Source organism: Periplaneta americana, chromosome 6 (genome assembly GCF_040183065.1).
Source record: "Periplaneta americana isolate PAMFEO1 chromosome 6, P.americana_PAMFEO1_priV1, whole genome shotgun sequence".
Classification (NCBI taxonomy): domain Eukaryota; kingdom Metazoa; phylum Arthropoda; class Insecta; order Blattodea; family Blattidae; genus Periplaneta; species Periplaneta americana.
Window position 1 is genome coordinate 169,963,581 of NC_091122.1, and position 17,546 is coordinate 169,981,126.

Sequence of the window (17,546 nt, forward strand, 5' to 3'; positions counted from 1 at the left end):
GTACGAAAGATTCAACATGGATTAGCTTACAGAATAACAGAAATTATACATACCTCTTTTACTTACTTACTTACTTACAAATGGCTTTTAAGGAACCCGAAGGTTCATTGCCGCCCTCACATAAGCCCACCAGCGGTCCCTATCCTGTGCAAGATTAATCCAGTCTCTATCATCATACCCCACCTCCCTCAAATCCATTTTAATATTATCCTCCCATCTACGTCTCGGCCTCCCTAAAGGTCTTTTTTCCTCCGGTCTCCCAACTAACACTCTATATGCATTTCTGGATTCGCCCATACCTCTTTACTCACAATATACCGAAATAATCTGGTAGATGAATGTCGTATTTTCTGTGTAAATAGGAACCTGTAAAAGTAGAGTGAGTCATGTATATGCATTAAAGTTTATGAATTGCAGTAGCCATGGATTACTTCTGTGAAAGTTCAGTTAAATAAACTGTCAACCACTCACATATGAAGCAACTTCCTTCGTGTTGAACACATTGAAAGAAAATCCGTTTTTTTTTCAAAACATAGCATTTCTTTATTTCATTTCTATACAGAACATTTATACATATTACATACATGGAGGTTAGTAGACTGCAGTAGTCGAATTTTCCTGGTATGCTGAATGATTAAAACATTGTTTTTCCATAAGAGATCTCGACTCAAATCCTGAAGAAACCAAATGTAATATTAGCGATGTGACGAATTTTCTCTCCAAATATAAATCCTCTGATTTCTATCAATTCATCATCATTACCCATATTACTAATGGGAAAATACTTCATTCTGTGAACTTCCAATGATACAAAACTGATACAGACAACACAATTAATTGTGTTGAATCATACGCTACACTTTAGAAAAGAAAGTAAAGACGCTCTACTCAAATTTTATAGTGGTGACGTTCAGTGGGCTCATGGCTCAAACAGCAGATGTTGATCTACATACAGACATGGAAAAAATGGCATGTTTCCTTTTGACTTGAAATGTCTATACTCGAACTACAAGGAGAGAAAAATTGTAATGTTTTGACATGAAACGTTTCTATGTAAAGAGTGAATCACTTGTAGTACCATGGAAACAAACGTAAGAAGAACTTTCAGCCACTGGCGTAGCTTAAGTTGCTTGCCTGCTGATTCAGAGTTGCGCTCAGGCGCGGGTTCGATTCCTGCTTTGGCTGATTATCTGGTTGGGTTTTTTCCGAGCTTTTCCCCAACTGTAACGTGAATGTCAGCTAATCTATGGCGAATTCTCGGCCTCATTTCGCTATCATCAGTTCCATCGATGCTAAATAATCCCACAGTTGATACAGCGTCGTTAAATAACCAAGTGAAAAAAATAATAATAAATTTAGTGCCTTGTGGTTTTCCAGTCTCGTTCCATTCTCTAAATAATGTGTCTTGAAGTTTACTACAAGATCTGTCTCACTCTGTTATCTAATTATTGGTGCACTCATCTTGTCTTTTGTAGTTTTTATTTAATCCTTAAATCCATCCTTTCCTAACCTAAAAATTACATACAACGGAAAAAAAAAAAAAAAGAAAGTTATCTTTTAGTTACCACAACTTAATAATTACTCATAATTAAAAAACATTACTCACATTTCAGTCATCTTATGATCTGTCATCACACTTACTTCTTAACCCCTTAAACTGATATTTAAAAGTCCTGGTGCTAGGCGCTGAAGTGGTATTTAAATCCCCTACGAGAATTAAATTTACATGACATCACTCTTTTATAATTTACAATTCATGTTGGAAAATGTTCAGCTAAGCCTCGTGTTAATGACAAATATCAAAATATGATTAATTATTATTCAGTTAATATGGCTTAAGCATTGCATTACATATGAAATAAAAACATATGAGAAAAAATATATTGATGTGTTACATCCTATTTAATCTTGATACAAACGTTTTCGCCCCTAATGGGGCATCTTCAGGTACAAACATAAGTATCATCTAAAATCAATTACGGTACAATAAGAAAACACCCAAGCCATAGCTACACACGGTTCTATTGCTCTGCACATTAATATGAATACAAACAACTTGTCATCGGATTGCAGTTTATTCCATTAGACCGATTATGGGCAAAAACACATCCCTTCTGTTCAATAACTCGTGTATGATGATTAGACTCGCATGATGTTATACGAGGGCATTAAACATTTTACGAGAATTCCAATTTCTCCACGAAATTAGGTATACATGCTTTATGACTCCACATTTGATAATACTAGGTTTTAATTTGTATAGTTTTAGTATTTTAATGATTGTATTGACAACACAATACATTTGAGATACCATACAAGGGATCTACTTAGCATGACTAAGCACATTCACATTGTTTTAAAATGAATTCGTTTTTAATTTTGACAGGACAATTAATGTTGATATAGATAACATAGTCACCATGTCATACTTTATTCTAGTCAAGGTAGTTTTAAATGTAAGCTTGTATTGTAATTGATTTTAGATGATACTTATATTTGTACCTGAAGATGCCCCATTAGGGGCGAAAACGTTTGTATCAAGATTAAATAGGATGTAACACATCAATATATTTTTTCTCATATGTTTTTATTTCATATGTAATGCAATGCTTAAGCCATATTGACTGAATAATAATTAATCATATTTTGATATTTGTTATTATCACTCTTTTATTTCTATTTTCGAAATGGTTAAACATAATACAACCATATGGAAGTCAAAAAACACACTCTTTGTAATACACTCGAAAAAACAGCATGAAAATATCTCAAAAAAGATTACGAACTGTGGCCGGTTTTGTGCAATCGTGCATAATTTGCACATGTGTACATAAAACTGCTACACTACTACCCTAGAGAGCTGCATACACGTTTATGGCAAACCAGCCTGAGGGATTACGTTATCTGATCTTCATTTCAATGGACGCGCAGCAAATTTGCATATATTATCGCTGACTACTGACCACCACAGCTTAGACAGTGGTGCCAAGATTAAATAAATAAATGAATCATCATTAAATTAGGAAATCAGTCATGCACTGTGTGAAATCTAAATAGAGCAATGCAGGAATGGTGAATAGTTGGCTTCTTCAGGTTTTGTTTTTGTGTCTTTTTCCAATTTCTTTTCTTAACTTGTATTTCGTTAATTATTAATGATGAGTGAATCAGACTTGATTTGATAAAAAATATAGACTCATTAAAAATATTTCAGTCAGATTACACATACCAGTAGTAATTTTATTTTCTCCCAATTCGACCACTGGTAAACTAACATTTGATTTATACATCGAATGACGCTCATTTTTATTACACAGAGTAAAACTGTGTAGCAGCTGATGACTGAAGTTCAATTTGTCCCATCTTAAACTGTAGGCGCTGCAGCCAACGAAGAAGCACAGGGTTACTCACAGGCTGGTGTTGACTATCGGGTGGTACAGGAGGCGGAGTGGTTGGAGGGAAGTTTCGACAGCCCTGCAGTCTTACTTGCAGGTGGCCTGGCAACTGTAAATGCAAATACACTGTAGTACTCAGGCCGTGTCTCAAAGCTCAAGTCCATACTACACACTAGTGACTAGCAACTAGGTGACTTGTAAACTACACACTAGGGAGCTTTGAACATGTATGCTTGAAACATGGCCTTCTTCATAGACTATTTTTCTAAAAACCATGACATCACGGTGCAGAACTGAAGTAAGAAGGCAGTGTCCTAATGCAGTTTCATTACGAGTTATGTGGAAAAGATAAGGGCTTAATATACTACAATAATGAATAATTTCGAGGAAAAATTGTTCCGGAGCCGGGTATCGATCCCGGGACCTTTGGTTTAACGTACCAACGCTCTACCACTGAGCTACCCGGGAACTCTAACCGACACCGATCCAAATTTTCCCTCTATATCCACAGACCTCGAAGTGGGCTGACAACCGTCAAGCAACCAACTTCGAGTGCACACTAACTCTGTGTGACTTAAATTGTGGGAAAAATTGGATCGGTGTCGGTTAGAGTTCCCGGGTAGCTCAGTGGTAGAGCGTTGGTACGTTAAACCAAAGGTCCCGGGATCGATACCCGGCTCCGGAACAATTTTTCCTCGAAATTATTCAAATCAACTTTACAGGGAGTTATACCTGAAATCTTGATTTGCATAATACACGTCACTGTTCGTTAACAGAAAACCACAATTTAAGTCACACAGAGTTAGTGTGCACTCGAAGTTGGTTGCTTGACGGTTGTCAGCCCACTTTGAGGTCTGTGGATATAGAGGGAAAAATTGGATCGGTGTCGGTTAGAGTTCCCGGGTAGCTCAGTGGTAGAGCGTTGGTACATTAAACCAAAGGTCCCGGGATCGATACCCGGCTCCGGAACAATTTTTCCTCGAAATTATTCAAATCAACTTTACAGGGAGTTATACCTGAAATCTTGATTTGCATAATACACGTCACTGTTCGTTAACAGAAAACCACAATTTAAGTCACACAGAGTTAGTGTGCACTCGAAGTTGGTTGCTTGACGGTTGTCAGCCCACTTTGAGGTCTGTGGATATAGAGGGAAAAATTGGATCGGTGTCAGTTAGAGTTCCTGGGTAGCTCAGTGGTAGAGCGTTGGTACGTTAAACCAAAGGTCCCGGGATCGATACCCGGCTCCGGAACAATTTTTCCTCGAAATTATTCAAATCAACTTTACAGGGAGTTATACCTGAAATCTTGATTTGCATACTACAATAATGTTTAAAACATTGTACAGAAGGTACTAACAATGTCAGTATTCAAAGTTAACGTGTTATTCTACATTATATTTACATTATTTCACTTCCAAAGCATTTTAAGATTTCATAACCCCAATTGCTGATGAGGTATCCATGTTTGTTTAGTGAACAAGTCAACAATCGAGCAAGCATTTTCGTTTCCTAGCTACTACGGACTTGATTGCTATGCACTATGTAGCTTTGGATCATGACTTCTGACGTCACATCCGGCTATTTAGTCAACAATCTAGTTCACTTCAGCTGAAAATGTAGCTATGAGACACGGCCTTACTATCTTCATATTCTTTTAGCCTTATTCTTTAATTACGAGAAAATGTTACAAATTAAGGCCGGTTCACAACAAATTGGAAATGAATTTAAATACTATTATAGTCACAATCATGCCATGGTATGAAAGAAAACGTCACCAAACATCGTAAGATGAAGATTAAGTTGGAAATGAGTACCAGAATGAGAACAAGAATGTAAAAATTGTTTAACTGTATATATTCCAATGCGAGCATTCACAATTAACGAGAAGCTTGGAATGTGAGGTTTCCCAAGTTTCAACTTTGCCATTCTCGTTTCCGATTCATTCTCTTGCCATGATTTAAGCTATTTTATCGTCGTATATTTTGTAGCAAGGAGGCCATGACATAATTTCTTCTTTATGCATCGTTTCTAACCAACTCGGAAATTCGGTATAATCACTTTTAATTATGCTACGTGTATATGTGACCAGATTACCAAGTGAACTGAATTCTTAATATTCTGTGTCATAAATATGAAGTTGGTTAACCTGTATTTATGTTGGCTGGTTTGTTCTCATGAGAGAACGTCATTGGTCAATTATACACATATCAAATCAGAATGTGTAATATCGACTTTATATATCGTTATTGACATACATATCGATATGTAAGCCATTTCCGTTCTCGGTTCATTGTGAATGAAAAATCTTCACTTTTACATCCTCCATTTCCAATTCTCGTTCTGGTTTTCATTCTCGGTTTATTGTGAATCAGCCTTTATTCTAACAGTTTAATGAACTCCATTATTGATGTCAATGGCAGTACTATGAGAATGTTAGAAAATTATATGTAGCCTATATAACACTATTGAGAGATGATGATGATAATAACAATAATAATAATAATAATAATAATAATAATAATAATAATAATAATAATAATAATAATAATGCAAAGAAAAACGTGTAATAATATAGTGTGCACTATTTTAAAATTATTTTAAAAATTATATAAATCATAAAATAAATCACAATGATTCCCATAAAATGTAATTCTGGACAACAATTCGTACAACACAAACTGTAGTTAAGAAGACATAAAACAACTACAACAAATACGTGTTAACTTAACATTCATAGTCCCTCCTAATCATATCCTAGAGTAACATGTACTGGTATATATAATTTTTCCCTCATACCTGAATATGGTATGCAAACAGTACGGGACTCCACAGGGGCAACAGTTTACTCAGAATAGTGGAGTTACACTCCAGCAGAGCTTCCAATAGACTCAGAAAGTGAAGATTTACCATGTCAGCCAGCTGGACAGAAGAGAATATTTTATATACATCTTACATATTAATGTTGAGAGGAGATATACATGTATTGAGTAACTAGATGTTAGGAAACTATTAATTTGCACATCTCGTGGATGATATGATTCATTAAAAAAATAACTACTGGAATAGAAATATAAAGAGTGTAAGCGATATAAACTGCCAAAAAATATTGGTGGTAGAGCATAAATACGTTTTCCCAGAAAAAAAAATGTATTTGTGAGTCTGTAACTTTTTGAAAATGAGAATAGACAGTCGTAATTTTCTTTGCCCGATAGTATGCTGAAGCAGTCTTTGTTTTTCTGTTGTGTACTGGTATGCATTTGTTGTATAAAACAATTGATAGCTTGTGTAACTATGGAGAATAATAAAATCTTTCAGATGGTATACAGAAAAATACAGACTGTCATTTAAAAATGTTTCCGATGACGTCACAACTCGCACAACAATGATATCAAGAATGGTTTGTTTTTGTGAAAAAGTGTCTTTTAAAATATACTGTTTGACATGTCCGAGCGTTTTTCGAAACACACTGTATGTTGTGGGTTGTGGTATGTTGTTGTTGTTGTTTTCTAATGCCAGGCGTTTGACAATAAAGTCATTTGACCTCTTGCACTCCAGTATTTTTCAAAGATATTATCATGACCAGCCACTGAAGCACAGATTTGGAAGTGTTCCGAATCCATTTCTTGGTTTGAGTTGCACAATGGGCAGTTAGGGGACTGATATATTCCAATTCTATGCAGGTGTTTAGCCAAACAATCATGGCCTGTTGCCAATCTAAATGCAGCTACAGACGATTTTCATGGTAAATCGGGAATTAACTGTGGATTTTGATGCAGAGAGTTCCATTTTTTCCCTTGGGATTGAGTTATCAAATTTTGTTTGTTGAAGTCTAAGTATGTAGATTTAATAAATCTCTTCACAGAGTAATATGTAGATTTAGTAACAGGTCTGTAAGTAGCAGTGCTCCCCTTCTTTGCTAAAGCATCCGCATTCTCGTTTCCCAGGATTCCACAATGGGATGGTATCCATTGGTTGTGGTATGTTTAAATTTGAATTTTGATATTGTTTGACAGTCTCTGACATGTCAGGGAGAGAATTCCAGAGGTGTGGAATCGATATACTGATATAGTATTTTACGAATTAAAAATGCAATGAAATTATAAGAAATAATTAAATTTCAAAAGAAATTTTGTTCAGTAGACCGATATGCACTGTCTATATAATTTTGGCAGTTTATATCATTTTCACTCTGGGACAGTGTCGTCTTTGATTTGTAGGTTATCCACGTGATTTTACAAGGTGTTACAAAGTGGCAGTTTTGTGCTGAACATTTACCGTGTTTGCAGACTTGGAGTCTTTTATAAGGAATTTTTCATGATGTAGATGAAGAACCATTTGAATTCACCATAACTTACCACTTTCGAATGTGAAACTAGTTGCAAGACACAAGGTGTCACTTTCCCCCAGAATTCAATGAGAATGCTCATCGTAGTGGAATGCGCTTCACTGCTTGGCAAGTTGCTGGAGGCACTCTGTTCCAAGTACACGGTCCACAGCTACAAGCAGACAACAACAAACTGTGAGCTATTCGATATCATTTAAAAACCAATTCTTAAAAATACGATATGTCAGATTTTGTATATAGTGACTGTGATCAGAATTAGACTTTTGGTGTCCTGGAACTTGACATTTCAAGTTCAGTCCAGGACACGATGGAATACCCAAAAGCCTAATTCTGATGAACATTTTGTATTTTTTTCCTCTTTGTTGGTAACTCTATAGCACCTATTAATGCTTCATGGTTGTGCTGGCATATGGAGTTACTTGTCAACAATGTGACGCTGAAATGTATGTTCAGGCTACTGCCCAGCGACAGTCCTGATATATTTTATGTTTTTTGATAAATGGCTAATTAATATTAACCGGCACACTCACAATCATACATATTTCCAGACTCTAGACACCCAGGGAATTCTTCTTCTTCAAGAAAAATTCACCGAGAGCGAGCCCGGGAATCGAACCCGGGACCTCCAGATCTGGAAGCCAGCATGCTGACCAACAGATCACGGAGGCAGTCAACATATTGTAATAATCATGATGAAGATCTGGAACACATTTTTCTACACTGTCCATCCATAAACCACAAAAGAAGTAAATTAAAATCATCAGTACCAGTTGCAGAAGACACAGTCCTGCAGTATATATTGACTACACCCCACCTCTGGCTACTAGCAACAGGCATCTATAATGAACACTGATCAAAATACCCCTCATTTCTCGTGAAAAACAACAACTGAATAGACTACAGTGGACTTTATGTTGTCAGCAAACAGCTGGATACATTAAGAAGATTGATTGATTGATTTTCTTTTAATGAACTTAGTATTATTATTATTATTATTATTATTATTATTATTATTATTATTATTATTTAATGCCCTTGGACAGATTTAGATCCATGGACCTTGATCGCCGATTATGATGATGATGATGATGATGATGATGATGATGATGATGATGACGACCACACAATTCTTCTTCGTGCTACAAATTTTGATAGGATACGTCTTTTCTTTTGAATTCCACTGTCCTGGACACAATAAATTTGAGCTTCTGAACTTCGAATGTAATGATAAATATGAACACGACTTACCTGACACAGAATGAATGCATGGAAAAGAGATGACATATGGAGCACAGAAGCTTTGGACTGTTCAGCAAATCCGGCCATGATGACTTGTATGTGGTCAGCAATGTGGCACGACGCCTCTTGAGGTACGGGCTGACAGTGACAATGGGAAGTGGAATGCGTGGCATGGGTGGCGCCTCCATGCAGAGCAGTGTGCAACAGTGACCCCAAAAGTAGCCACGAAAGGAGACGGATGTGACCCACGCAGTCTATAAACTCTCTAGGCCTGTTCAGAAGTTTGTGTTTTTAGACAGACAATCAGAGAAAATCTTAATTGTATCAAGATACACATGACAATTTGAGACTCGTTCAGACATGGCTTCTTATTCTAGCATAAAGACAGATTTATTCGTTCCATAATATTGTTACATTTGCTTTATAGCATAGAATAAAGAACATGTCCAATTCTTACGTTTAAATATAAATGCAATACATATAAAATGCAAATGTGAAGTACCGGTATGTACAGAATTAATACCTTAATAATAACAATAATATGTTATACAATGTAATATGTTTACCATTTAATAGTATTAAAATATTTACACAGTACTGTGAAATGTCAAGAATTCATCTACAGAATAGAAAGTGTGAGATATTAAGTAATTTTTTAGTTTTACCTTAAATAATGCAGGATTTTGGCTATGATTCTTAACGTCTTCAGGAAGACTATTGAACATTTTTATCGCCATGTAACGTACTCCCCTTTGATAGCATGGTAAATTTGATGTTGGCGTATGAAAATCATTCTTTCTGCGGGTATTTATACTTTGTATGGCTGAATTAGTTGGAAAATTTTCTTTATTACATAAGAGGAAATTTATTATAGAGCATATGTATTGATTTGTTAAGGTTAGAATCTCTAATTAAAAAAAAAATAATCTACATGATTCTCTACCCTTTGCTTCAACTATTATTCTAATGGCTCTTTTTTGTAATAAGAATATATTTTTACTATCTGCAGAATTTCCCCAAAATATTATTCCGTAGGACATAATGGAATGAAAATAGGCAAAATATATTGTCTTTAAGATACTGCTGTTTAGAAATTGTTGTAACGACCTAATTGCGAAGCATGCTGAGCTAAGTTTTGGAGGTTATTTCTTTGATATGATTTTTCCAATTTATTGTATTATTAATATGCAAACCAAGAAATTTGGTTGTTGATGTTTCTAGTAGAGGTATATTGTTGATAATTGTGTCCAATGTTTCAGAGATTAAATTTGAAGTGATTTTAGATTGAATTATGTTAGTTTTATTAATGTTTAATGCTAGTTTATTGGTTGTAAACCAGTCATAAATTTTAAGGATAATTATTTCTGCTTTATATTTGAATGTGGCAAAGTTCTTGTCTGTAATTATGATACTTGTGTCATCTGCAAATAGTACAGGATAACCTATTCCTTTTATTATGGGGCCAAGGTCATTTATAAAAATTAGAAAAAGAAGAGGCCCTAATATAGATCCTTGTGGGACCCCTAAAATTTCAGTCTCCTGTAATTTTATCCCTATATAATTATTCTACGTTTAATTTGTACTTGAGTAAAAAATTCGTTGTTTTTAAATTCCACAATGAATTATCTAGTTTTTATTAATCAGGTAATCTTTTAGTATTATGACTTTATTGTAATTGTAAATTTAATATTAATTGTAATTATAATTTTAACTGTATTCTTAATAATGTTGTTGTAATCCCCTGGTAGAGGAGAAGAGAAAGTCTATTGTTAAATACGTTACCCTTGCTGAAGAGCTGAAGGTGCGTTGTACAGCCACGGCAGATACCGTGACACAGCACGGTTATCTCGGCTGTTGCCACGGGTTATCTCAAGAGCCAGATACTGGGCAATGCCACTCTTTAACACCCCTCCCAGAGTGTCTTCGTTCAGGCCAACAGTCATACCTTTGCAGTAACTCTGAAAGTTAATGTACATTTGTTTTTTAGTTACTCTGTGAAATAGAATCACTCAATTTAACACAGGTGGACTTCAATATGAAAATTATTTCAAAATGTAAAATACTTGCTATGAATATCACAGATGTCTGTTCAATGCCAATGAGGCACAGAGAGAGTAAGGGCATGCAATTATTATGCTTTCATGAACTCGGCACATTCTCGCGAAAGACCTGATATTCAATTTTATAGGTGCTGATCTCAGCAAGAAATTAAACTTGTAAAGCATATAAGAAAATAACAATTTATTCCATATACTATGTATAATACGGTTATACCTAGGGATTTAATATGGAAAATCAGTTACAATAATCCCATCACATATGTGGGGGATACATTATGAAACCTATCAGAGATATTCGAAACTGTAGATAACAGCAAACCCTATAAATAAGTATTTTTTTTGACAACGTAGGGTCCATATTATGATGATTTTTTTCTCATTCAAATTTTTTTGTTTATTTTACGACGCTTTATCAACTGCTAAGGTTATCTAGCATCTGAATGAAATGAAGGTGATAATGCCAGCGAAATGAGTCCAGGGTCCAGTGCCGAAAGTTACCCAGCATTTGCTCTTAATGGGTTGAGGGAAAGCTCCGGAAAAAACATCAGTCAAGTAACTTGTCCCAACCAGGATTTGAACCCGGGCCTGTTCTTTTCAGAGTCAAACATGCTATTAAGATACATGGATCATATGTGGAGATGGAGAATGCTGGGGTTTGTAGTGAAAGATTTGCATATGAATGAATGAATGAATGAATGAATGAATGAAGGCAGTTACGTCTAGCTCTGGAGAACCAAAGTTCTATCGTCAATTTTTTTTGTGTTACATATTTAATTCGAACAATTTATGAAGGTAAATAATGAAAATTATTTATTGTTTTAAGATGAATCATTAGGTTATTTCGAAATGCTGGATATCGCAACTTCATTTATACAACGAAGTGTGACATATTATTTTTTAACGCATTTCTTTTCTTAAAAATTCTCCAAGTCCCTTTAGTGGATCTTCGAATTCTCCAGTTATAAAAATGGTCAAATGGTTTAGAGCTCACTATTCAAATGAAATCCTAGACCTCTACAAGAATGTGAAAATCGTGCATATTATTTTATGTTATTTGCTACTCTTTGCTTCTTGTACCTATAACTGTCACTCTAGAGATTATTCAGCATTACTGATTTATGATGATGATGATGATGATGATGATGATGATGATACAGTAATATGGAATAAGATCAATAAGGGAAACTTAAGTACTATACCTGAAGAAAATACGCCCCGTAGCCATTTTGTCTATTCAAAATTCATAGATCTTCAGAAATTGAATTTTTGATCACTTGAAGAAAAATCATTGTAATGACTCAGAAAGCCACGAGTGAAACTAATATAGGGAACTTCATAATCTTGTGTAAATTATTCGTTTGGAGTTTCACTTACTTTCAGTTTGCTCAGTGTGTGGAAATCAGCTAAGAATTCTAGAGCATCAGCCAGATGTTGACGCATACATTCAGATGCACTGGTGTTAAATATTGGCCCGATATCAGGAAAGAGTGGAGGGGAGTCCTCCATCACCACATTCAAAGGGAGTGATCCGCCAGCGTCCTATATACATAGGTCACACTTTAAATAAATTAGACACATTTTTTTCAGCCTAAAGTTTTCAGTTTGCCACTTATTTCATTCACACTCAATGTAAAATAATAAAATTCCACATATTTCATATTTTGCAAATGTTATTATGCCACCTGAAATTAATCACAATAATAACTCATTCTAACAACACAATAAAATAATTACAATGGAGAATAAAAATGTGTATTTCAGTCAGAAATAGGAAGACGTGTGAAAATTTAAAGAACTGTATAGTTTAATACATATGAAGAGTACACGGAAAAAACAATCAAAGTCACAATTCTCATAAGGTAATGTCATAATCTAATATAAACTTTAGTGTTTTCCCTATAAAAGCTGGTAAATGAGAATTATCACCACGGATACAACCATCCTTTCCTACTTTTCTATTAGGAACAGCAATAAATTTTGATTTTTAATTGTGCTATAGCCTATTATATTATGTCCATGGAAAGATCAGAATTGACGAAAATAAGGGTTTTACAGAAAGTGTTACATACAACCTAATTGAAAACTAAAATTAAAAGAAAGCTACTTACCTGAAGAACAAAATTTATTAGCATTAAGAAATTGGAATCTGGAATCGATGTTTTGAATTTAAGAGCCTGAACTAGTTCAAAGACTACCATCCTAGTTAAAATCAACTTCTCACGTTCCTGAAATGAAACCAATTTGCAATTAACTTTCTTAAAAAACAAAAATTAGTGTTTCTTAAAATGAAATATTCTATTAAGTGGAATAAAACTCAGAGTGTAGTGTGATGCACACATGAAGCATATTATGTTACGTCTTACGAATGTCAAAAAATGATTATACGAGGCGCATCCAGAAAGTAAGTTTCCCTATTTAAAAAAAAAAAGAACACACACTTTCAGGAAAACATTTATTGGCAACAGGTACAGCAATGTTTCAGCTATTTTTCAACATAGCCACCATCAGAATTGAGACACTTGTCGTATCGTGGGATCAACTTTTGTATCCCTCTGTCGTAGAACTCTGCCGCCTGTGAAAGGAACCGGCGTGTGACAGACGTCTTCAGTTCTTCGTCGTTGCCAAAACACTCACAGGAGGACAGGAATTTCTGAGAGAGAGAGAGAGAGAGGGAGAAGGAGGGGGGATGGAGGGGGAGGGGGAGAGGGAGGGAGATATATATATATATATATATATATATATATATATATGTTCGGCCCATATGCCTGACAGCTGCCGATGAGAGCTGCTAATGCTTTGTGCATTAAAGAACTTTATCACCGACCGAACCTCGAGGCGGCGGGAGAAGGAATAAGAGCTTCAATTTCGAACCACTGCTGCCATGCTACTGGCACCAGGCGGGACTTGTCCGGCTGTCATATGATTGATACGTCATAGATCTGTTACGCATGCGCAATTGACACAGCTAATTACGTTTACTTTCAAAGGGAAAAAATCGGAAAACTTACTTTCTGGATGCCCCTCGTATTTTACATCTCGAAATTTTTGTTAAACATTACAATAGTTTTCAGTTTTTCACACTGACAAAATGACGAAGAAACATGCAATGTAAAATGCTTGCTTATTTGAGCCTTTATGATATTGAGATCCTAACAAAAATATTTATTCCTAAGAAATTCCATTTCTTTCCTCTGAAATCTTTCATCCCTGCAAAACATCTTCACAACCAGCACATCACCATGCAATGCACAAATTCTGAGTGAAGTTATCATTAACAATTTTTCACATTTTATGTGAAATGCCGTCAAATAGTGCATGCCAGTTAAATGATACATAATGAATAATGTTACTTAACTATATGCTCATCATTAAACATGTACTGTAATATACTTACTCTTGTGAATGCACGGCTGCAGAGGTAGCACAAGTCCACAAGGTAGTGGTATTTCATCACATAATTCTGAATACTGAAACCCAGAACTTTAGAGAAAGGGTCAAGAATTGCCTGCAAAATAATAATTATTTATTAATGTCTTTAAAAATAGCATAAATATCGTCACTTTCTTCCTTGTTATGATTTAACTTACCATAATTCTTCACAATTTAAGGAAATCGTGGAAAACTGCTTTTAATAAATAAAGCTTATAATTAGGGGGCAGATGTTGATGAAAATTCATCTTCTTATTTTTCACATTATTAACTAATATTAACAGCATCAAAAAGACAATAGAAGAAAAAGCACTGATTCAATATGAAAAACTTATCAGATTACCAGGAAACAATTGGCATTCATACACTTCTCTCTGTAGATTGAAAACTCAAAAAAGTTTCATATCCATTGTTCAAGAATTAAAACAGAAAATCAATATCCCGAATTTAAAAGAAAACTTACAAATTAAACCAAACCCTTTAACTCTATTAAATATAGAATATAATCTAAATTTAACAAAAGAAATACTGAAATCAGAAGTAAACACTGGAATACTAAAACAATTGTCTTTAGAGACAATTAATATTAGGTACCCTCCACAAAACTGGCTTCATTTATACACTGACGGATCCTTGATCTCCAGAGAACAAGGTGCCGGTGCAGGTGTTACGTGCTGTCTCTTCTCACTTTATAGATCTCTTGGGTATGGAACAACAAGTTTTGATGGAGAAATCATTGCAATAAATGAAAGTCTCACGAATCTTCTATTTCACATCAATAAATTTAAGAATGCAGTTATATTGCCAGACTCCAAAGCAGCTATTCTATCAATAGTCTCTAAACACACACCTTCATCTCAAACAGCAGAAATAACTAAAATGCTCTCTCAATTAATATCACTCAATAAAAGAATTGTATTCCAATGGATACCATCCCATTGTGGAATCCTGGAAAACGAGAATGCGGATGCTTTAGCAAAGAAGGGCAGCATTGCTACTTACAGACCTGTTACTAAATCTACATATTACTCTGTGAAAAGATTTATTAAATCTACAAACAAAATTTGAAAACACAATCTTAAGGGAAAAGATTGAACTCTCTGCATCATAATCCACAGTCAATTCCCGATTTACCACGAAAATCGTCTGTAGCTGCATTTAGATTGGCAACAGGCCATGATTGTTTGGCCAAACACCTGCTAGAATTGAAATATATCAGTTCCCTAACTGTCCATTGTGCAACTCAAACCAAGAAATGGATTCGGAACACCTCAAAATCTGTGCTTCAGTGGCTGGCCATGATAATATCTTTGAAAAATATTGGAGTGCAAGAGGTCAAATGACTTCATTGTCAAATGCCTCGCATTAGAAACCATTTTTCACATTAGGATAATGCCTATTAATATAGAAATCCTTTCAATGTCAATATGAACATAAAAAAGTAATGTCTTATATTGCATTTTTTGACGTTTTTGAACTAGTAGGTCATTTGGAATGCATTTTACTTTCTTCTTTACTGATAGGTCTTTAAATCATTTTCTAACCAAATAGGTCAGTAGTAATTACCTACCGAATAAATGAATAACAGTGAAGTTTGAGTTTTATAGTTGGAACAGACTCTAAAGTCCATATGGAACGAACTTGTCAGACAATTGCTTGTCTGTAAGGTATCCCTGTAACATGCCATGAAGGCACTTGGGGGACATGGAGGTAGAGCCCCATGCTTTCCATGACCTCGGCACTAGAATGAGGTGGTGTGGCCGGCACCACGCTCGGACCGCCTTTTACCCCCGGGAAAGACCCGGTACTCAATTTTATAGGAGACTGAGTGAACCTCGGGGTCGTTCTGAACGTTTGGCAACGAGAAAAAATCCTGTCACCACCTGGGATTGAACCCCGGACCTTCCAGTCCGTAGCCAGCTGCTCTACCAACTTAGCACCGGTATTTTTATTTTAAATATGCGTAAAATACTAAAAAGGCGCTTTTAAGGCAGACACATATTTATAGGACTTTATGGTTCATTTAGTCATTTTAAGTCCTATAGAATTTTAATAGAGGAATCCTGTGTACATGAAACGTAAAGATATCTTAATAACATACACATAGGACGTAGGAATCAAAATAGTACGGACCTAGAAATCCGTTACCTACTGATAACTCAATTGGAAAATTTATCATTCATTAAAAACTTCAGCTTAATTAATGAATTTACAGAAATTCTCCTGTATCTTCAATCCTTAAATGAAAACTAAACCAAAACTCAAACTTGTCATTCATTTTGGCTTTTAAAAGTTAAGATACCGTACATAAATATTACAGAACAAGATTCAGTGTCAATACATTTAAAGACAAAGGGGAGGGGGTATAGTGAGGGGAAACATGAAAGACAGTGATAATAATAAATAATAATAAATTTAGCCCGTACACATCCCATAAGGGCAAGGGCCTCCTGTTGTCACAGGGAATTGCTCATAAGTAGGCTCCTAAGGTGAGCGAGTCCTTGGGAGCTTGGTCATATTACTGATATTTCTTCGTTTCACTGTTCTTGACTTCCCTCTTCGATCATTTCTACCATACTCATCTCCCACACTTCCTCATATCATTTCACACGAATTACACTCACTGTCGTTGACTTTCTGTCCTATCTGGTGCTTGTTGATTCATGTTTGGTGCCAGCTGCCTCCATACTTCTCTGTCTCGTGCCACTCTCGACCATTGACTTCCCGCTCTGGTTCTGAAGTAGTCCGCCCATCTGGTTTTCTGTCGTCCCACTTGCCATCGTCCTTCTCTCGGGTCCCACATTGTGGTGCGATTCGTCCATTTCTGGTGATCCATACGTGCTACGTGGCCACCCCATTTCCATTTTAGGTTTTCTGCCCTTTCTACCACATCGCGCATTTTTGTCCTTCTTCTTATTTCCTCGTTTCTGAGTCTGTCTCTTAGTGAAACATTTAGGATCTTCCTTTCCATTCTCCTTTGACAAACCTGTAGCTGTTTTTTCTGTTTTTCTGTCAAGGACCACGTTTGACAGCCATAGAGTAATGTCGGCATGACACATTTGTCTAGAATTTCAGCTTT

General features: G+C 35.4%; 1 protein-coding gene and 1 non-coding gene across 11 annotated transcripts in view; one reads left to right on the top strand and one right to left on the bottom strand.

Moving 5' to 3' along the window:
• Positions 1–531: 531 nt before the first annotated feature.
• Positions 532–17,546, bottom strand: part of unc79 (UNC-79 domain-containing protein) — a 216,646-nt gene continuing 199,631 nt past the window's right edge. For all 10 annotated transcript variants that reach the window (XM_069829515.1, XM_069829517.1, XM_069829521.1 and 7 more), the window contains 8 exons: positions 14,433–14,543; positions 13,147–13,263; positions 12,413–12,577; positions 10,761–10,936; positions 8,988–9,249; positions 7,750–7,890; positions 6,191–6,313; positions 532–3,501 (listed from right to left, as the gene is read on the bottom strand). In XM_069829515.1, coding sequence (XP_069685616.1) covers positions 3,307–3,501; positions 6,191–6,313; positions 7,750–7,890; positions 8,988–9,249; positions 10,761–10,936; positions 12,413–12,577; positions 13,147–13,263; positions 14,433–14,543 — 1,290 coding nt within the window. In that variant the 3' untranslated portion in view covers positions 532–3,306. The remainder of the gene's footprint in view (positions 3,502–6,190; positions 6,314–7,749; positions 7,891–8,987; positions 9,250–10,760; positions 10,937–12,412; positions 12,578–13,146; positions 13,264–14,432; positions 14,544–17,546) is intronic.
• Positions 4,290–4,361, top strand: TRNAN-AUU (transfer RNA asparagine (anticodon AUU)). Its single transcript has one exon. It is a non-coding gene; the product is annotated as a tRNA-Asn (tRNA).